General features: G+C 35.9%; 3 protein-coding genes across 6 annotated transcripts in view; 2 read left to right on the plus strand and 1 right to left on the minus strand.

Moving 5' to 3' along the window:
* Positions 1-2,666, plus strand: part of LOC105119411 (uncharacterized) — a 4,508-nt gene extending 1,842 nt beyond the window's left edge. Inside the window, 4 exon segments of the mRNA XM_011017553.1 lie at positions 252-333; positions 1,060-1,082; positions 1,084-1,189; positions 2,245-2,666. Coding sequence (XP_011015855.1) covers positions 252-333; positions 1,060-1,082; positions 1,084-1,189; positions 2,245-2,310 — 277 coding nt within the window. The 3' untranslated portion in view covers positions 2,311-2,666.
* A 1,645-nt stretch (positions 2,667-4,311) lies between these two features.
* Positions 4,312-12,010, plus strand: LOC105117545 (importin-4-like). Its single transcript, XM_011015246.1, has 21 exons — positions 4,312-4,729; positions 4,805-4,937; positions 5,150-5,286; positions 5,385-5,430; positions 6,206-6,418; positions 6,550-7,053; positions 7,168-7,302; positions 7,421-7,636; positions 7,713-7,802; positions 7,885-8,129; positions 8,242-8,330; positions 8,891-8,931; positions 9,383-9,413; positions 9,525-9,647; positions 9,746-9,963; positions 10,058-10,153; positions 10,246-10,358; positions 10,617-10,752; positions 10,861-10,965; positions 11,241-11,587; positions 11,704-12,010. Exons 1-20 carry the CDS (start codon positions 4,455-4,457, stop codon positions 11,439-11,441), a joined length of 3,147 nt encoding a protein of 1,048 aa, XP_011013548.1. The 5' UTR covers positions 4,312-4,454; the 3' UTR covers positions 11,442-11,587; positions 11,704-12,010.
* A 1,787-nt stretch (positions 12,011-13,797) lies between these two features.
* LOC105117552 (metallo-beta-lactamase family protein) lies at positions 13,798-20,717 on the minus strand. Of its 4 annotated transcripts, none has more exons than XM_011015278.1 (13): positions 20,666-20,717; positions 20,387-20,613; positions 19,076-19,124; positions 18,886-18,929; positions 18,569-18,649; positions 17,549-17,656; positions 16,750-16,841; positions 16,551-16,625; positions 16,403-16,472; positions 15,802-15,903; positions 15,224-15,332; positions 14,808-14,870; positions 13,798-14,175 (listed from the first exon to the last, which is right to left on the minus strand). In XM_011015278.1, the coding sequence occupies exons 2-13, from the start codon at positions 20,561-20,563 to the stop codon at positions 14,084-14,086; spliced, it is 1,062 nt and encodes a 353-aa protein (XP_011013580.1). In that variant the 5' UTR covers positions 20,564-20,613; positions 20,666-20,717; the 3' UTR covers positions 13,798-14,083. The 4 variants fall into 4 exon arrangements, with proteins under 4 accessions (XP_011013580.1, XP_011013587.1, XP_011013570.1 ...); XM_011015285.1 differs by having other exon boundaries at positions 20,387-20,618; positions 20,671-20,714; XM_011015268.1 differs by lacking the exon at positions 20,666-20,717 and having other exon boundaries at positions 20,387-20,654.
* Positions 20,718-21,891: the final 1,174 nt, after the last annotated feature.

Raw genomic sequence — 21,891 nt, forward strand, 5'->3', positions numbered from 1 at the left:
GGCAGGGGGCTTTTTAAAAATGGTTTTCACTTGAAATAAAATGATTTTCTTAGTTTTTTCTTTATATTTTTGACATTAGCAAATCAAAACCATCGAGAAACACTAAAAAGATGTATCAATTTGATGTTTTTTCAAGCCAAACAGATTGAAATGTACTCAAAAGCATTTTTCAAACATAAAGACAAACGGTGCCGAATTCATACATGTCCCTTACTTCTGAACGTTTTTGTTTCCTTTCTGGAAATTCACAGATTACTTCCAAATTTCATGATGCAGGAATTCATGGGTAGAAATCTCCTTGCTTTGAATGTCATGTGGAAGTACAGGGAGCAGGTGAGCTGATTCTTGTGATAAAAACAAAATCTGGTTTGTGGATGCATTATGACAACCAATGGCATTACTAAGTATCAGAATTGTTCCGTGAATTTAGATTTTCCAAGAAGCAGAAAAGCTGCTTATCAGAAGTAAGCAGGCAGTGATTTTTTCTTTAAAAATGTTGCATGCAAGATGGTTGCTTCAATCAAAATGTGAAAAGTTAATGTATTGAATTATAGAAGTGCTTGGTTTTCATTGCACTCTTTCGCCAAATACTTTCTTCCCACGTGCAAAGATTAGCTTTCCATGGCAAGTCTGTAAACCACGGTCGTCATCACTTGTGAGTCTCTATTAAAGGATAGGTAACAAAATTTTTCTATGATGTTATTTCATATGAAAGACCTGGGTTCAAGTAGAGGTGATTCTTTAAAGGGAAATTGTACTAATTTAGACTCCACGGTGATAGAAGTATGGAGAACTTACACGGTAAAATTCTCAGGAGAAGAGAGAATGTTGATGTGAAAATTTTCTTGTGATGCAATATTTGTGCCAATTTCTCTTTCTCCCGCCCAATTAATGCTCGTAAACATCCTGAAGTCTATCCTGAGCGTCACTGCTTCACAAAACATATGGAAATAACAATCATGGGAGTGCTGAAGTTCTTGGAGTTTCTTCTTTTCCTTGTTTACATCGTTAAATATATTAATTCCTCATTCTCTTTTTTTTTTTTTTTTTTTTGTTTAGGGATTTTTTCCATTTACTGAAGAAGGTATTGAGGCTTGATGATGTGGCAAATACATTGAAATGCTGGGGAGCTGTTTCTCATATCAGAAATAGCTTAGAGAAGTCGAAAGAGAGGCCTCGGATAGGGAAGGTAAGTTGGTGTTGCATTGTTTACTTGAGGTTTTTTTTTTTTATGACCTCCAAAATCTGGATGCTATATTGAGAATCTCTCTCTCTCACACACACACAGCATGTGCAAACACATACTCGTTTTTTTTTTTTTTTTTACCTCCAAAATCTGGATGTTATATTGAGAATCTCTCTCTCTCTCACACACACAGCATGTGCAAACACATACTCTTCCATCTCTCGTTCCCTTCACGGCAAGTTGGATTGTCAAACCTGCTCCTTCTAAATCTTCTGTGTTGTTCCTGTGCCTATTCCATCAACTCCTCTTTTACCTGTAATCCCATAATATATAAACCTTTCATCCATTAGAAGACCCTGTCTCAAGTACTTATAATCTGAGATCCATTGCTTTGCAAAAATTTAAACAACATGCCTTTCAGATTCCATCTATTTTCCTTTTCAAAATCCTTAAACAGTTCAAATCTCAATTCAGCCATGAGCATAAACTCATTCTTCTTTCAAAACTCTGACTTGTAAACTTCACAATGAGCAGATTACTCGAGTCTGTTCCTCCACATAACCAAATTACTTAAATGTAAAGTCGTCTGAGTGGAAGTACATGATGTTTGACTTGTCATTGTCTATTGAAGAAGATAGATCATTTCTACGTAAAGCTTTTAATATATTATATATTATGCTGCACACAAGGTGTGATGCAAATTAACTTCAAAGGTGGGAGATGTATGGGGAAGCGTTTTGATATTTATGGATTATCTTGCCCAAAAGCATTTCTACATAGAAATTATGCTGAGTATGAGAGTTTGAGTGTTCGAATGCCTTGTCCACTCTGGTAAATCTGCAATTTAATGATGTTTCACACTGCACGATGCTTGCAGGAAATATAAGTTGTCCTGTGATCTGAGGAATACAAGCATGAATGATCTAGATTGAGTTGAATGGAAAAAGATGATGAAGAAGAAGAAGAAGAAATACTTGCATACCCATGCATTAGTCTTGTTTCTTTCTGTCTAATCTTTACATCTACCTCAAATGGTATTTCTTGTACACTTGCTACAGGCAGTCAGCATTTTCATAGACATGGATGAGTCTGGAGGCCGAGCAAATGAATGGATTTACAAGTAGACATGGCCACGATTTACTCAGATTCTACTCTGCCAGTCGTTGCAGTCTGTAAAGATAGAAGAGCCTGTCCATCCAACAACTAAGGTTACACTTTGGTTCATTATCGTAGCGGTTGTTAGACTGAAGGAGGCCGAAGGCTTGAACATGGCTTTCTCGTATTTGTAGTCTGGTTCTTTATTTTTTACTCCATAGATAGTTAGATACCATATAGGCATGCAAAGCGTGCTGACAGTGTCTTTATAGTCTTACATACACGACTATATTTAAGACCCATTGCTTCTTTCGTAACTTTTCTGCCTGTGATATCTAGGTTTGTTAACTTGCTATGTTCCTTAATTGAAATCCACTTATGGGAATTGATTGTGGGAGACCGGAGTGCTCCTGCTTCGGGCAATGGGGCAATCTGTTCTCCGTTTTCTTGCCAATAAGTTCAAACTATAAAGAACAAGGTCTGGCTACCCCAGCTGTTTCCATTGCGAATCTGACAACTCTAGCGCCTGCCAGATTGAACTCGCTTGACATGCATGTACGTAGATTTGTCTTGCAAGCGCGCTTTCTCTTCGTGTCACTACTATCATTTTTAGCCGTTTTATTCCTAGCATGAGTTGTTAGTTCTTTTACTCTGTTTCATCGATGGAGTATCCATGATTGAAGATGCCCTTAATTTGGTTACAGAGCCTAACAGTGTTTTAAAAGGATTTAAGATTTGTTTTTATTTAAAATTAATTTTTATGTTTTTTTTATTGTTTTGATATGTTATATCCAAAATGATATTTGAAAAAAATAAAAAATATTATTTTAATATTTTTTTTAGTAAAAAAATATTTTAAAACATATCTGTTAACATATTTTCCATCCTTCCTTCCGATGCACTATCACTCCAATTCTTTACCATGAAAATAAAAGAAGAGGTGAATTTTGTGGGTGGTGGTTTAAAATTTATATTTATTTTTATGTTTTAAAAATATTTTTCAATATTTTTTTATTTTTTTATTTTTTTACTTTAAATTTATATATTTTGAGTGTTTTTAAATTATTTTGATATATTAATATTAAAAATAATTTTTAAAAAATAACTATAATTACCGTTGTAGTGAGCTTGCACAGTTAGAAGTACGAAATCATGAAATACTTGATAAAATCTTGAAAAATAACAAAAATAAAAAAGAACAATAAATCAATGTCGAATTATTATGGACGAGAAGGTGAAATTTAATGATATTTCGGGCACAAATTATCAAGACACGTCAGTACTTACCATGGCGATGCATGTGCTTTACCGTGCATTAACCTACGTCCCATTAGGTGAGCTTTTGGTCGCTGCTCTGTAAGCGCACCGAAAAACAAATATACTGATTCATTGAGTAATTTATCCTTTAGTCCTTGAGTACTGAACTAAATTATAACTCAGTCCTTTATACTTAAATACTTCCTTTATTCTCCTTGACCTTCGTTATCCTTGTTTTATTATAACGAAGGTGATGCAGTGGTTAAATTGAAGAATAATAGAGTTTTGTGTTTTTAATAAATCAAATTTTTATTTAAAAAAACATTTAAGAGAGTATTTAATATTATGATAATGGTTATTTTTAAAATATTTTTTATTTGAAAATACATTAAAATAATATATATATATATATATTAAAATTTATTTTTGATCCAATATGTCAAAACAATTCTAAAAATTTAAAAATTATTTTTTAAAAAAAGTAATTTAATTTTTTTACAAACTAAATTAAGTAACAAGGATTGAAAAGGGAAAGGTTTCAGAAAAAAATGTGACTAAAAAAATGTGACTGGATAAACAAATATGAATCTCACTCCTCTCTCTCTGCATCTCAAATGACAACTCATCTGGCACAAAAACAATTAGGGAGCTAAATTATAATCACGCTGAGAAACCAGGGACTAAAATAACTTACTTTAATTTATCTGTCTCAAATTATTCTTAAAAAAAAATTATTTGAAAAGGATGCCGGGGGTATCAAAACCTGGACACCCTTAAATACCAAGCAAGGGAACCAAAAACCCTTTGCAGCATAGTCATAGCCACCGCCCTCTCTTCTTCTCTCTACAGAAAGAGAACACAAAACACACAGAGAAGAAAAGCAATAAAGAAAAGAAGAAGAAGAAGTGAAGGAAGGATGGCACAGTCACTTGAATTGCTGCTGATTCAATTCTTGATGCCAGACAACGATGCCAGAAGGCAAGCCGAGGAGCAAATTAAGAGGTTAGCCAAAGATCCTCAAGTGGTCCCAGCCCTTGCTCAACACCTTCGCACCGCCAAAACTCCCAATGTCCGCCAGCTCGCCGCCGTACTCCTCCGCAAGAAGATCACGGGGCACTGGGCTAAACTCCCTCCTCAACTCAAACTCCTTGTCAAACAATCTCTCATTGAAAGCATCACCATGGAACACAGGTATTAATTATTTTAATTATCTGATGAATAATACTTGCGGAGATTCTTTTAATTATTTTTATCGTAATCTTGTAGTCCTCCAGTGAGGAAAGCGAGTGCGAATGTGGTGAGTATAATTGCGAAATATGCAGTTCCGGCTGGAGAATGGCCTGATTTGTTGCCCTTTTTGTTTCAATGTAGTCAAAGTGCACAGGAAGATCATAGAGAAGTAAGAGCCATTTTTTTTTCTCTTCATTGTTATATCTAGTTGATTCTGCAATGCAAGATTATCCTGATCAAGAATTCTTGAGCATGATCCTACTTACTATAAGAAGTGCGTGTGCAATTTTTTTTTCCTGTCTGACAATTTACGTGTCTCTGCTGGTTTTACAAGAATTGAAAGCGTAGCTTATTGGTCGTGTTCTGTTTTGGTGATGCAAGGTGGCATTGATCCTTTTCAGCTCTTTAACTGAAACTATTGGGAATGCATTTCAACCTCATCTTGCTGGTTTGCAAGCTCTTTTGCTCAAGTGTTTGCAGGATGATACTAGCAACCGTGTTAGAGTTGCTGCTCTCAAGTAATGGACGACTGTTTTTTAAGATTTTTTGTTGTTTGTCTTTTCATTAAGGAAAAAAAATATTGTGGTTTCTCACTAAAATTTATTTTGTTTATCAGGGCAGTGGGATCTTTTATTGAGTTTACAAATGACGGGGATGAAGCGGTCAGTTTGTATGCTTGTGGCAGAATTTAGACAACCACTTTGTATATTTTGATTTTTTGGTTTATATTTTTCCTCCATTTGCACCTGTCATGTGTTTCCTGTCTTCTGTTATGGTATTTACCTTTTCACAGTGCATTGCACCACACTATATTATTATGTATTTTTCAAGGCTCATAATATGTCTATGCTTCAAAAATGAAATGCATAATATTCAATTAAGACTCTTAGTGTCTGGAATAAAATATACCAAAGTTCAAATTAGCTCCTTGGTACTCATGGGTAATGTTTAGACAGTCATAGAACCCCAAACAGCCCCAAATGAATGACTTTTTTCCTTTCAATCCCTCACCTTTAAATAACAGGTAATCTTAGTAAGAATGCAAGTGAACTGATTTACATAATGGAGAATAATACACCTCTATTTGAGCAAGTAAAAATATTGGAAAATCATTGAAGAGCCTTCCAACCCCTATTAGTGTTGAAAGAAACCCTTGGAATGACCTGTAAAACAATGCACCCAAAGGAGGCCAAGAAATCCTGTCCCAAGGAATCCATACTGTTTTTCCATCCCTCCTCCCTGAAACCCATAGTTAGGTCAATCACAACTTCTCCACTCTGCAAGGAATTATTCAATCTCTGCAGTGATCACTAAAGGTCTACATATCCTAGGCAAAGACAATTTAAAAGGAGATGACTATTTCTTCTGTCACTGCTGAGGTTGGTTTTTGCTTATCACCATTTTCAAGTGTTGACTTTTAGCTATATGTGTGCGCAGATCAAATTTCGCCAGTTTATTCCCAGCATTTTAAATGTGGCTAGACAATGCCTTTCATCTGGTGACGAGGATGTTGCAATAATTGCTTTTGAAATCTTTGATGAACTGATTGAATCTCCTGCACCTCTTCTTGGAGACTCTGTTAAATCCATTGTGCAGTTCTCTCTTGAAGTTTGTTCTAGTCAAAATTTGGAGTCCAACACACGTCATCAGGTTAGATAGGTGCATCAAATTATGTGTCGTTGGACATTCTAAATCTAGCTGACATGTGTAATTGAGACAGCTGCACCTCTGTCTTGTTTTTTTCAATTTTTTCCTCACTTACCATACTTTTTGCATATCAGGCTATTCAGATAATTTCATGGCTGGCAAAGTACAAACACGGTTCCCTGAAAAAGTATAACCTGGTCATCCCCATTCTGCAAGTGATGTGCCCCTTGCTTGCAGAATCAACTGATTCTGTTGAAGATGATGATCTTGCTCCTGATCGAGCAGCTGCAGAAGTCATTGACACTATGGCTTTGAACCTCTCAAAACATGTCTTTCCCACTGTCTTTGAGTTTGCTTCCTTAAGCAGTCAGAACACCAATCCAAAGTTCCGGGAAGCTTCTGTTACGGCTTTAGGTGTTGTTTCAGAGGGTTGTCTGGAGTTGATGAAACATAAATTGGAATCTGTTCTTCATATTGTTTTAGGGGCTTTGAGGGATCCAGAACAAATGGTTAGAGGGGCTGCATCATTTGCCTTGGGTCAATTTGCTGAGCATTTGCAGCCTGAAATTGTGTCTCACTATGGAAGTGTTCTTCCCTGCATTTTAAATGCTCTTGAGGATGCATCTGATGAAGTAAAGGTAAACATAACAAAAGCATCAAAGTACTATGCAAATCACATTTCTACGATCGTATGACTTCGATGAAATGACCTATTTTATTCCACATGATCTTCTTTATTTGAATCTGAATAGGAAAAGTCATACTACGCTTTAGCAGCATTTTGTGAGGACATGGGTGAAGAAATTCTTCCTTTCCTTGATCCTTTGATGGGGAAGCTACTTGCAGCCCTCCAAAATAGCCCTCGTAATTTGCAGGATACATGCATGGTAAGGAAGATGCATCTTAAGCTCCCTGCAAAGTTATGTGATTAAACCAATTAATAATTAAGTTTTCTGCCTTATTTTTGGCTGTATTTTTTAAATTCACTGAGTAATGTTTTTGCAGTCTGCAATTGGTTCAGTTGCAACTGCTGCTGAGCAAGCTTTCATTCCTTATGCTGAAAGGGTTCTCGAGTTAATGAAATCCTTCATGGTGCTTACCAATGATGAGGATCTCCGATCACGAGCAAGGGCTACTGAGCTTGTAGGAATAGTAGCCATGTCTGCTGGGAGGGGGAGGATGGAACCGATTCTTCTCCCTTTCATGGAAGCTGCAATTTCTGTAATGACATTACCATTTCTCTTTAACAATTGCAGCATGTTCTTTTAGAAATTTATTTTTTTCTGTATTTTCTCAGGGTTTTGGATTGGATTTCAGCGAGCTTCGGGAGTATACTCATGGATTCTTTAGCAATGTAGCAGAGATAATGGATGATAGCTTTACACAGGTTTACTTAGTGTCCTGGAATAAACTTGCATGGTCCTTTCTATAAATCCCATGTTCATGTTTAATGCTGTTTTTGTGCACAGTATCTTCCTCATGTTGTACCCCTGGCATTCGCTTCCTGCAATCTTGATGATGGTTCTGCAGTGGACATCATTGAATCTGATGATGAAAATATCAATGGATTTGGTGGAGTCTCATCTGATGATGAAGCTCATGATGAGCCAAGAGTTCGGAATATCAGTGTAAGAACAGGAGTACTGGATGAAAAGGCAGCTGCAACTCAAGCACTTGGCTTATTTGCACTTCACACAAAGAGTTCTTATGCCCCGTATCCATTTCATTCTCCTTGTTCAGAATTATTTTCCTCTATCACCGTACTGAGGTTTGAATTTAAAATAACAAATGAAGTATTACATCTTGAATTCTTTAATTGTTTTAAGCTATTTGGAGCAGACATTAAAGATTCTGGTGAGACATTCAGGGTATTTCCATGAAGATGTTCGGCTTCAGGCTATCATTGCTTTGAAATGTGAGTAACAACCATATGGCTTGTTGATGGTTTTGTGTTAATGTATATCCAATTGCTCAATTTCCTAGTTCAATCTGATATCTGTTATCAATATGAACTCTTTTGGATGTTTCTTAGAAGGCATTTACCACAGTGGACACAGGCCACCATGAGATAGTAACATCAATCAATAAATATACGAAAACCTAGTCAATTTTTTTGTTGCTCTTATATTAAATAAAGAGCAAAGTAGAGTGCTACCATTAAGGAGAAGGAATTTGGGAGAGGAGAGGGGATGGAAACTTTAACATAAATGGGGTATCTTGTTTTCTTTGCAATTGAAAAGAGCTTGAAATATTAAAGGCAAATTTGAGCATGTCTGCCATGATGTTTGCAATTACTACTAATTCTTGCCTTGCTAGACTTGTCTTATCGTTCACATTCACCTAGTGGGATTTGAGCCCTGTAAGCCTGTCCAGCTCATAGAAAAGATAGTAGAGACTGAATGAATATTCTAGGATAACAAACATACTGTAAGTCTCGCTGTAATCATACTAATCTCATTATTTGATTTTTTGCAGCTATTCTGACTGCAGCACATGCACTCTTCCAGAGTCAAAATGTCAGTATGCATTAGCCCTTTACTTATTCCTGTCTTTCTTTTGATGGTTTTAGAAACATTTTTTTCCTTTTCATGTCCTCCATCATTCTTCCCTTACCACACCACATGGACTGATGACCTATGATTATTACATAACTAACTTTTTATACAGTCTGGCCATGTGAGTTTTGTTTCTGGTTTTGGTTGGAATTTTATTTCTTTTTTGGAAAAAAAAAAGAGAAGATAGTTGGAGCCATTTTGGTTAGCATGAGTTATTCCATGGTCAATACCTAATAGTTGGGCCCTCCCTCTTTATGTTACTGACCTTATTCTCAAGTTAATTTCAATCTATCCTTGTAATCAGATGAAATGGAAAAGCTTAGAGCGGGTTTCCTGATGCACCTTTCTCTTCAATTATGTGACTATTGCTGGGCTCTACTAATACAATGTTAACTTGCTTCTTGTTATGCAGGCCCAACAGGAAAAGGCAAGAGAAATGCTTGGTGGGGCTATGGCTTGATAGTGGCATATAGAGTGTTTGTATCTGCCAGGATTCTATATCCTGGTTTTAAGTGGTAAACAAATTTTAATTAACATATCTTCATAATAAGCAGATACTGTGATGGATATTTACATCAAGACTATGACTGGAGATGATGACAAGGAAGTAGTTGCTCAAGCATGTACAAGTGTGGCAGACATCATTAAGGATTATGGTTATGCAGCTATTGAACCTTGTAAGCATGGCTGTATTTGCTTTTTCTGTGAAAAATAAAGTTTGTAGATGCAGATAGAACATCTTGATGGGCCACACTCTAATGTGATTTGATTACAGATATGTCTCGGCTTGTTGATGCAACTTTGTTATTACTTAAAGAGGAGTCAGCTTGTCAGCAACTGGAAGATGATAGTGATATGGATGATGATGATACGGAACATGATGAAGTGCTTATGGATGCAGTTTCTGATCTTCTTCCTGCATTTGCAAAGTCCATGGGTTCTCATTTTGCACCCATCTTTGCTAACCTATTTGAGCCTTTGATGAAATTTGCGGTGCACTATCAGTTGATCCTTTTTGGTCAGTTAGTTTCTATCTTGTGCTAAGACTTGTTCTGGATTCTTATCATTTTGATGGTTGGAATTGCAGAAAGCTTCACGCCCTCTGCAAGATCGAACTATGGTGGTTGCTTGCCTTGCAGAAGTTGCTCAGGACATGGGTGCCCCAATTGCGGGTTATGTTGATGTAATTTTATTGCAATGTGAAACTTTTTTTTTTCTACTTTTGGTTATCTGGAAGTTCTTATATTTTGTCTGAAATCTTGTCTCATATTTCAGAGGGTGATGCCCTTGGCGATCAAAGAACTTGCTTCATCAGATGCAACTAACAGGAGGAATGCCGCATTTTGTGTTGGAGAATTGTGCAAAAATGGCGGGGAGTCAACTTTGAAGTATCCAATAACCACATAAACTGACCCATTCCCATTCATTTTTCTATATTTCCATCATTGATAATTATGATTTCTATTTTTTGTAATCTTTGTTTATGTTGTGGCTGTTGGGGAGTGTGGTGCTACAGTTTGTTGCATGCGATTAATAAGGTTTAAAGTTTACTAGAAAGGTGCTAGCAACTATTTTGGTGTTGAATTTCATCTTTGCATAACCCATTCATTTGTGTTACTGGAGATTTTTCCTCTCATCAACACCAGATATTATGGTGATATATTGCGTGGACTCTTCCCTTTATTTGGAGAGCCTGAGCCAGATGATGCTGTTAGGGATAATGCAGCTGGTGCAGTTGCAAGAATGATAATGGCACATCCTCAGGCTGTCCCATTAAATCAGGTTAACATCCTGTTCTGTCCCATTAATATTCTGCTAACTTCTTCCTCGTAACTTTTGACTAATTATTCCCATGGTGCTTATCTATATCACTTGGGTTGATTTTCGCAGGTTCTTCCTGTTTTCCTGAAAGTCCTCCCACTGAAAGAAGATCATGAAGAGTCCATGGCTGTCTACAGTTGTGTCTCTACTCTCGTTTTGTCATCCAATCAACAGGTAATCTTGTGTTTGGGTAGCATGATTGAGATGGATAAAAACTATTACTGAAAGATTGTTTGGTGAAAATGATTAGATCTTTGAAATGATTATGAGGTGGTGGAAGTAACAGATTGTACTCTGCTGATGCTTGAACCTACCACTCCCTCATACGCATGCATACTCGCACTTTTGCACAATTGTGAACACACAAAATACGAATCTTATTCCTTGGGTTTATTTCCATCACTGATGCTGTGCCCTTTGTTTCTCTCAATTTATATATGCAAAAGCAGATCCTTGCACTTGTTCCAGAGCTGGTCAATCTTTTTGCTCAGGTTGTGGTTTCTCCAGTTGAAACACCTGAAGTCAAGGCTCAAGTAGGAAGAGCTTTCTCACACCTGATTTCACTCTATGGTCATCAAATGCAACCTCTATTAAGTAACCTATCGCCTGCACATGCTAGTGCTTTAGGTGCATTTGCCCCCAAAAGCTGATGGCTGATTGAATTAGCAAGTGTGATTTCTTCCTTGGTTTTCTACATGTCATCCTTTACAGAGTGTGCTTCTCAAAGAAAACGTCTTGTGTTGCCTGCCTTTTAGTTGAAGGCTAAATTCAGGAAGGACACCAAAGCAAATATCAGGTAAGAATGATTTATGATTTAATTTGTTGAGAGTCTATCCGTACACAAACTTGTAACCAATATGTATTATCCTGCTCCACTAGCATAAATTGACATAGCTGCACTCATTTTCACAGGTTTGGATCCTGCTGCTGTCTCCACTAATTCTGTGGAGGGACTCCCTTTTCTTCCATCATTTTTGTATCACGCTATTCAATTTGTTATCAATTACAGCTCCAGTCTTCCAATTTATTTGTTTGTTCAGATCGAGTGGCGAGTTTTTTGGGGTTTTCTGGCCATGATGAGAGAGTTTTTTGAGTGATTTACGGAATACAAATTTGTGCCTTATTATTATTACTTAAGAAGTATAAAATGTAAAAAACATTCTTTTGTAAAATCATGTACAATGATATGATTTCTGCTTGCTGATCTCTCGGTTGCTTAGCACGCACTCCATTTACTGGAAAAAAAAACAAAAGAGGAGTTAGTGTTTGTCCTCCCATAAAATTTCTTCTCAAGCGCCTCTGAACTTTATATTCTCCTTGGATAAAATTAGCTTTGCTTGTTTCTTTTTTCTCCATGCACATACAAAACACCAGTGCTCTCTATTCCGATTTTATCTCGCCATGTTAACTAGGACTCTATGTGTCATTTGTGAATGCATAAAGGCCAAGAATCTGCCTCTGTTTTTTCTTGCCAGTCAGAACTGCGCTCCACTCCGGAAGCTTGTCGAGTGCTGGATTGCACCGAGTGTTGAGTGGGGCGCGTTACACCCCAACCCCAAAATGGGAAAAAAAAATGATGTGCAAAACAATATTGAGAGGTGGTATGAAGGTTAACAGGCTTCTAAATCCAAGGTAGCTTTGATTGGCGAAAATGAAAGCATCGAGCTTGTGTTGAGCTAAGTTTAGTGCATGTAGACTCAGAGTCTCAAACAGGCAGTTGTGGAGGTTGCATGCGTTTGGAGAATCAATGGTGGCTTCCGCCAGTCTTTGAACGGAGGTTTTTTTAAGTCCTCAAGTCCTAGACTTGAATTTATCGAGACAGAACATTGCAAGAACAGGGAAAGAAGTTTGGAAATGAGGTCTTTACATGCTCTTTTGGTTAAGCTAGGTGAAGACGACTTCCCCACCTCAAGGTTCTCCTTGCCAGCGGTCAGATCAACGTGCACCCCGTCGTGTAGTAATGATGATGAAATGTTTGGAGACCGGGTGTCTCGATTTTTATTCTGGGAACACCAGTTTCTAATAAATTTCTCGATGGAAGAACAGCAAAAGACGAGATTCGTAATATCACCACCGCCCTTAATGCAGCGGAGACAAATCTCTCTTAGAGAGGGCCGTATTATGGTCTCACCTCGGAGGGGCAGCTTGAGGAAGCATTTATCCAAACTCCAAAGACAGATAATGCGTTCGTAGTGAAGATGGCTTCCGGCAAACTATAGTGGCAATCGGACATTCACAACCGAGATCAAACTCCCAGTTCTATAGAGAACTCCACAGGTAGTCTGAGCCTCTGAATGCTAACCGCTGCAGGCATTGTCTAAGCAAAGAATAGTGCACAAAATTGAGGAAATTTTCTTTCTTGTCATTGACTCCATCATGGGTCCTTGGAAAGTCGACCATGTCAAGTTGAAACGAGGATTGCGAAGAGTCCCACGGGCGGCTGAAGTCCAAAAACGATGCCGTGTTTTGAACAAGACACTGGTACGAACCAGTTAAACCAACTGTATCTTGCATGATTCTAACATGGAGAGGAATGAGAGGATTTGCTGAGTAATATGTTCAGGCAATCAGGTTGTTGTCAGTCTGGAAACGAGGTCTTTACATGTTCTAAAAAATTGACAAAATTACACGTCACGAATAAGATTGGTGACATCTTAACACATTGCTATGGTAAACGCGGTATTTGAGGAAAAAAATTATTTAATGGACTAGCATATGTTATATTACAATGAGGAAAAAAAAAATCTAATTACAGCACCATCAATAAGAAAAACAAGTCATCTCTTGCAAGAAGATACCACAGAAAAAAGAAAGAAATCTCAGATACACGTTAAAATTTCATTTATGATATCACCAATATTTTCAGAAAAATATCAATAAAAAAATATTCAATAATATATAAAAAAATCACTAATAAAGTAAACTATATTACGGGTAGCTAACTTGTCTTTTATATTGAAAAACTAAAGGGTCATTTTATATCATTTCCGTTTCCTTGCATGTTTGTTTTTAAAAAAATTCTTAATTTTTCAACTATTTCTTTAATTGAGTACGTACCATAGTATTAGTTATTGTTAATTAACAGCAATTTCACGGTAAGATTACCATGAAAAGGCTGCATTCATCTCCATTCAGATACAAGCAAACTCCTGCTGGAGGTACAATACCATAGTATTTCAAATATGGAAATATTAACACTCAATCTATGTATATCTATGTTCACCACTGCTAGCTGCATGTAAATTGCCAGTGCATGTGTATTCCAGTGTGGACTCCCCGTACAGGTTTACGTTCACCTATACTGACTGTACTTCTCCTCCACAAAGGCTTTCAGAATTGAATCTTTCTCCTCACGATCCTTGAATTCAACTCTCCTCCCGTGACCTGCAGATTAATGTTGGAGTTTGAACCAATACGAGATTAGAGTAGACAGTGCAAAATCTAGTTGAACAAAGAGACTTCAGTTTACGAGATTAGAGTATAAAAAAGCTATCGACTTGAAGGCACGCTTAAAATGCAACCAATAGTCCACAAGCAAGCATCCACTGCTTAGGTTAGTCTATCATCAATGTCATACATAAATGTTGAGAGTAAATCTTCATTAGAGATAAACAGAAAAGAGTACACTTTAATCATTACAAGATTAGATTATAAAAAAGCTATCGACTTGAAGGCACGCTTAAAATGCAACCAATAGTCCACAAGCAAGCATCCACTGCTTAGGTTAGTCTATCATCAATGTCATACATAAATGTTGAGAGTAAATCTTCATTAGAGATAAACAGAAAAGAGTACACTTTAATCATGAACAGAAACCATTCATGAGGTTAGTCTGTATATTCTTAGCATGTTTATCAGGTTTCGAGGCAACAGCATAAACCACCAGGGAAGAGTCATTGAAACATTAGCTGGCTACGAAGTGTAAGAATATGATACTTGAACTATTCCAAATTAGCAAAATGCGAGAAGGATTTTGCATCAAAATTGGTAAAAATGAAAAGAAAACAAAACCCTACCTGGTATTATCCAGTTGAAGTCTATTTCTAGCAGCTTGAGGACGCTATCTATTTGCATTGGAACTGCCAAAATAATGTTATAAGTCCACACAAATTAAACCATGGAAACGATACATGATAACAAAAGGTGATTTTTCAGATAGAACCTATTATAAACTTATTGAGTTCAAAGAATGATCTCCTTGGCCGCGATAGAGTCCTCGTGAATATTTATCCTTCTGAAAAAAAACTGTACTCTTCTCCAGTGACAAAGTTCTTTCCATAATATTGATTCCAGTCAGGGCACTATTACACTACGCCAGTATCATTATTTTGTACTTCAGCCGGGTTTTTTTTTTTTTTCAAATGGGCGAAATGAAATAACATAGCAACAATATCAGTTTTTCCTTCTCTTTTGGATTATTGAATTTAACTACCTGAACATTTATTGTATCTCTCGCAAATGCTCAGCCCTGTTTCTGTCATCAGTAGATGGTCTCCAGTGAATAATATCTTCAGTGGCTTGTAGAATAAGCAGACTGATCCCTGAACCAACCATGAGATAAAGTCATTGTCATTGATGTCAGTGAGTAACATGCTAAAAGGGCTGCTAAGTGAACAAGAAGTAATTACTACAGAGTTACAACCTATTTTTCAGAGAATTCTTTTTCAAAAAAAAGACTGACTGTGTAAGATATCAACAAGACTATGAGGGAGCAGCAAGTGAGATGAGGAAAAAATATTCGAGGAAAAAAGAAGGGAAAGGGGAATGATGTACATTTTGCTTTCTTTTCATTAAGGAAAGGAAGAAGGATAATAAAACTTTTTAGCCAGAAGGAAAAGAAGTGATCTCTTTTCTTTCCTTCCACTGCTTCTCATTTTTGAAAGAAGGTTCTAATAGATTCAGGGGAAAAACAATCTTTCTGCATACTCTCTCTTCCCTCCACAAACCTTTAACCAAGCAGGGTATGAATTAAAAAAAAAAAAAAAATAAGCATGAGATCCAGCAACTCACTTCTGTGTGGCCAGGAGTATGTATGAGCTGGACGTCCCTTCCAAGATTCCATGGACCAGAACCCTGTAGCTTTGTTTCAACATCAGCAGTAGAGTTGTCAACCTGCAAGATAAATATGCATAGCTGCCTGTAAGCTTTAAAGTCACCTTAATCTTCAAAGCGCTAGTCACAACTTTCTTGAGAATGATCCTTAGTGCCTCGGTGGCTATGTTAAACTACCATTTTGTCATGTCTAAACCAGACATGCAAACTATTGAATTCCTCCTTGGCTGATGGTTGGTGAAAGAGAGAACAGGTGCAGTGAGATATTTTAAGATTTCTAGCATTGTTCAAGCCAACAGACTCTTTGAGCATGAGTTGAATTAATTTCCACATCAGCCAAGTCAGATATGGCAGGGAGACACTACTTCAAAGATTCTAAAGGTACCTTGTAATAATACTTATGACAAGTCATGCGTTATTCAACCACTAAAAAAGAGGTACTATATAAATAATTACGATTGCTTATGGAAAATTTTTACTGTGGCAAGATGTAGGAAATGACAATGAACACATATAAATAAAAGGCGCATCAGAAAGAGGAGCAAAAGTAACGAGGTACATCTCCTGAGTGCAGAATTCTGTCACAGCTTAACCTCTCTGACCACTTCCTATGATCTGCAACATCATCCCTGATCAACAAAACATAATTCAGTATAGCTTGCAACAGCTCTGAAAAAAAAGGATGCAATGAGTTTATTTCATCGTACTCATGGGTAAGAAACATGTAACGTGCTCCACCCAGCATCTCAATGTTACGAGCCAGTCTCTCTGTGTATCTAGGACTGCATAACAACGTAAATTAAAATATGTCAGACAAATCTCATATATTAGACTGAACATGGTGGTTCAGGGACCTTAAGGTGTCTCAAAGTGTAGAAAGCACTGTGCACCGATGTATAATGTTACCTGTCTATAATTATATTTCCTTCAGGATGGACAATCAAGAAGGAAGCTGCTCCATAAGATTTCTCTGAATGGTATCCACAGTGATACACGCCCTGAAAGCATTCCACAGCCTTTTAAGATAAAGCACAGAGTTTTTTGGAAGCCCACGAAGATAAAGCACTGAGTTCTTTGGAATTGTAGAAGCAAGCAAGAAAGGATGCATTAACAGGTCTGAATGTCAGCCAAGCAGGATTTAAAAATCATGGCATGGAGTGAGTGATGTCTGAGCATGATCCGCTTGTATTAACTGTAATCGAAGTGCTGCAACAGGGACACAGAAGAAACTGGAATGTAGACAGATAATCATAATTCCTTAAATCTTTCCCGGACTTACTTGGGTTGACTCCTGGCCTCATACCTTAGGCTTAGGAGGAAATACACTAAATAATAATATTATACTGCTAGTCCAGCTGCATTTGCAACGTATTCTACAAACAGAGATCATCTCGTTGATGATCAAATTTGTCACCAGTTTGCAACAGTATAAGAGGATAATTACTTTCAGCAATCACGAATTTTCACCAGGTTATTTCCAAGACGAAGAAAAGAAATGAAAACAGGTTTTGCTTGTGTGCATATATGGATCAATACAATGAAAATCAAATATGATATGCAACTTGATTGGAATAACTGGTACTAGGGCTAGTACATGGTGCTTTTCATGATAGAACCAGGACCTGACAGGGATGCTTAGCTGACATTTTTGAATTATCGAGTAATAGTATACATGTGCTAAATATGAAGGCAGAAGAAAAGCTACCGGAATTCTCTGCTGATCAATTGGTGTTGGGAATGTTTTCTGAGCTTGAAGAATATCTGAAGCAGGTTTCTCAGTATGGATTGAACTTGTTGGGCAAGAGAGTAAGGCCTGAAGATGTAAACATTTTAAGTTCAACAGTTAGGCTGATACAATTGAAACACATTATGTTTCAATCAGAAATGTTAGAGGTCAAACTTTTATAAAGCCGATAAAAAACAAGTTGAAAAGTTTGGTGCGGTAGGATAAAGTTAGTCGAGCCCATTCATGCTACACGCAAACATTGGGGGCAGAATAGTGGAGAGACAAAAAGGAACAAACTTGGCAAGGTAAGTAAACTGCTGGCTTAAAAATGCACCAGAAAATCCAGAAAATAAATAGAAGTCATCTTCAAATGCATCCAACTTATGCAGATAAACATATCTTACTCTTCGCTTTCTCCATGTAGATTTTAATTGACTGTATAATTGATGTGGATGAAAACATAGTCCGAAAAGGTGACAACTTCTACTCCAGATCATTAATAACGATAAAACCATTTTCACTTTGAAGTCTTAAAGTCCCCCTTTCCAGACTCTCCTACAAGAAGAATCCATTTTTGTAAGCTTTTGCATTTCTCCCTTCTTGACGAAGAGAGTGCCCCAACCACACTCCAGTGGACATCCAAAGGCCGCCAACCCATATGCATCCACTAACTTTTTATAACTCTCCTAGAAGAGAACTCTTAAAGATCATAAAATAGTTCCTTGAACAATTAAGGCAGAGAATTGCTTCCCAAACTAGTCATCTATGGGTGGGGGAGGGGAGGGGTGTCAGTTTCCAACACCTTACAAACTAAATCAGATTTGAGGTTCAATTCTTTGGAAGACTATTTTTCTACTCTGCTTAGCACTGTAAATGTTTCCTACTTATTTGCTATATATATATTTATAGATTCAGAGGCCGGTGGAAATAGTTGTCTGCGAGAAAAATGACCTACAGGAATTAGCTAAAACAAACAAAAGAATCAAATTGTAAAAGCACCTGAAGAGCTTTGAGGCGTTCCTCCCCAGAAGTAGGCTGCTTAAAAACTGCAGACATCTCACCAATTCGTGTGAAGACTTGCTGCTTGTACGATAAAAAAAATTATATATATTAACACAACACCTTGCTATCAAAATCTTCAACGTCTGAGATGTCAATTTCATTTCGTTGAGACGCATGAGTGTGGTTCATTGATACATTAGATTGAACGGAACATGTAAAGCCATCCTGATTAATATTAATCCAGTGAAACAAAGGTACTAAAAATCTAAAGACTGGAGTTGGACTAGAAGAGAAAAACCAATTAGAGAGATTACTGGAGCCATCCAACGGCAGGTATCACAATCTATGCATGTGTGATCTGCAAAACAAAGAAGAAAGTAAATAAACTATATTGCCTCAAAACTTAGTGTAAAAAGAAAGCCAGCATCAAACACTGAGTTGGTCTGAAAATGTTTATTTACTACAAAAAAGAAACGAGAGGGGTAGAAACTGTTGTTAAATTACCTACAAAGAAGTCTCCTTCTATATTCTGGGGCCGTCTCGTTCGTCTAGCCTGATATCGAGTGGTAGTAGGACCTGCAGCTGCTGCTTCCTCTTGGCTTTGGATTGCTCTAATCACAGAAACTTTACCACCCTTTGAATTTGCGTTCAACCTCCTTTGACCACTGAATGGCGAAGAAGGTAGCCACACCTCTGGGAACCTCAAATCTGCAGTAATCTTCACAGCCATTTCCACTCTTCTTTGCTTGTTAAGAACGAAAGTCAGACGAAAAGAGGAATTGATACAGTGTAGACAGGTCCCTCAGCAAGTGCATCTTAGAAGACAGAAGGCAGATAAGATAATGTCAAAGTCAACAAACTCAATCGGTCAACGAAAGCTTCCTTCTTTATGCATCCATCTACAGCAGTTAGAGAGAGTGTTATTAATAAAGACTAATTTGTTATTATCAAATAAAATCAATAAATCTGTTATCAGTAGTGCGATTCATCAATCATTGTGGAATTAACTTGAACAAATTAGTATTCCTTTATTCTTTTAGTGCAGCGAAATAATTTAAATGGTCTTAAAAACAAAAATAAAATCTTAAACTTGTGTTGAGAGATTTTCTCATCTTTTCAGTTTTTCAATGATACTTGAATGATTAAATCACTTAAAAATAAATAAAAAATCATAGGCTGGAGTTCAAGAGTATTTTTATATATTTATTTTGGCTTTTCTATTATAATCAAGTAAAGTATGAGTTGAATTTAATATTTTAATAAATATTAAATAGTATTTAAAAAAAATAGTTGGTGAGGGAAGCACATGTTGAGTTGCCAATGTCATTTAGACAAACCGTGAATCATAATTTAATGGTGAAGAGATGCGTGCCGGGATAGCGTTTGAATCCTCTTAACGCTCTCATATCTAGATAGCTTTTGTAGCCATCAAAACTCTGATTTCGTGTCGACAATTTTTTTTTCCCCTTCTTTATTTCAATTTCAATGTATGTCCCTCTATTTTTTTCAAAATAACTCTTTTTTTTTTTTTTTTTAGAATTGGTTTGACTTCCTTTTTATTTTTATTTGTTTTATTTTGAATAATTAAAAAAATTAAAATTTTTTATTAAATTTTATATCTCTTTAATTTTTTTACCTATAATATTTAATATTTATTCTTTTAATTAATATTTTTTTATTTAAAATAATTTTTAGAATTAATTTTTTTATGATTTATTCTTTCTTTCTTTTTTAATTTAATAATTTTTTAAATAATATTTGTATTTTTATTTTATCTTTCAACATTAAATTAAGGGGCCGTCTCGTTCGTCTAGCCTGATATCGAGTGGTAGTAGGACCTGCAGCTGCTGCTTCCTCTTGGCTTTGGATTGCTCTAATCACAGAAACTTTACCACCCTTTGAATTTGCGTTCAACCTCCTTTGACCACTGAATGGCGAAGAAGGTAGCCACACCTCTGGGAACCTCAAATCTGCAGTAATCTTCACAGCCATTTCCACTCTTCTTTGCTTGTTAAGAACGAAAGTCAGACGAAAAGAGGAATTGATACAGTGTAGACAGGTCCCTCAGCAAGTGCATCTTAGAAGACAGAAGGCAGATAAGATAATGTCAAAGTCAACAAACTCAATCGGTCAACGCAAGCTTCCTTCTTTATGCATATCTACAGCAGTTAGAGAGTGTTATTAATAAAGACTAATTTGTAAAGCTTCCTTCTTTATGCATCCATCTACAGCAGTTAGAGAGAGTGTTATTAATAAAGACTAATTTGTTATTATCAAATAAAATCAATAAATCTGTTATCAGTAGTGCGATTCATCAATCATTGTGGAATTAACTTGAACAAATTAGTATTCCTTTATTCTTTTAGTGCAGCGAAATAATTTAAATGGTCTTAAAAACAAAAATAAAATCTTAAACTTGTGTTGAGAGATTTTCTCATCTTTTCAGTTTTTCAATGATACTTGAATGATTAAATCACTTAAAAATAAATAAAAAATCATAGGCTGGAGTTCAAGAGTATTTTTATATATTTATTTTGGCTTTTCTATTATAATCAAGTAAAGTATGAGTTGAATTTAATATTTTAATAAATATTAAATAGTATTTAAAAAAAATAGTTGGTGAGGGAAGCACATGTTGAGTTGCCAATGTCATTTAGACAAACCGTGAATCATAATTTAATGGTGAAGAGATGCGTGCCGGGATAGCGTTTGAATCCTCTTAACGCTCTCATATCTAGATAGATTTTGTAGCCATCAAAACTCTGATTTCGTGTCGACAATTTTTTTTTCCCCTTCTTTATTTCAATTTCAATGTATGTCCCTCTATTTTTTTCAAAATAACTCTTTATTTTTTTTTTTTAGAATTGGTTTGACTTCCTTTTTATTTTTATTTGTTTTATTTTAAATAATTAAAAAAATTAAAAAAAATTTATTAAATTTTATATCTCTTTAATTTTTTTACCTATAATATTTAATATTTATTCTTTTAATTAATATTTTTTTTATTTAAAATAATTTTTAGAATTAATTTTTTTATGATTTATTCTTTCTTTCTTTTTTAATTTAATAATTTTTTAAATAATATTTGTATTTTTATTTTATCTTTCAACATTAAATTAATTAAAAATTAAGCTTTTTAATCGAGTTTAGCTTTAAAATATCACAAACTACAAGTTTAGAACTTTAACCAATATTTAGGAAATTTACCCACATTTAATTGGTTTATTTCCTCTTTTATAAAGTTCATATTTGTTTAGTTTTATATTTCAATATTTATTTAATTAGAAATTAAGTTACCTTACCTTTTAATATTTGATTAT

Source organism: Populus euphratica, unplaced genomic scaffold, assembly GCF_000495115.2.
Source record: "Populus euphratica unplaced genomic scaffold, PopEup_1.0 scaffold5.1, whole genome shotgun sequence".
Taxonomy (NCBI): domain Eukaryota; kingdom Viridiplantae; phylum Streptophyta; class Magnoliopsida; order Malpighiales; family Salicaceae; genus Populus; species Populus euphratica.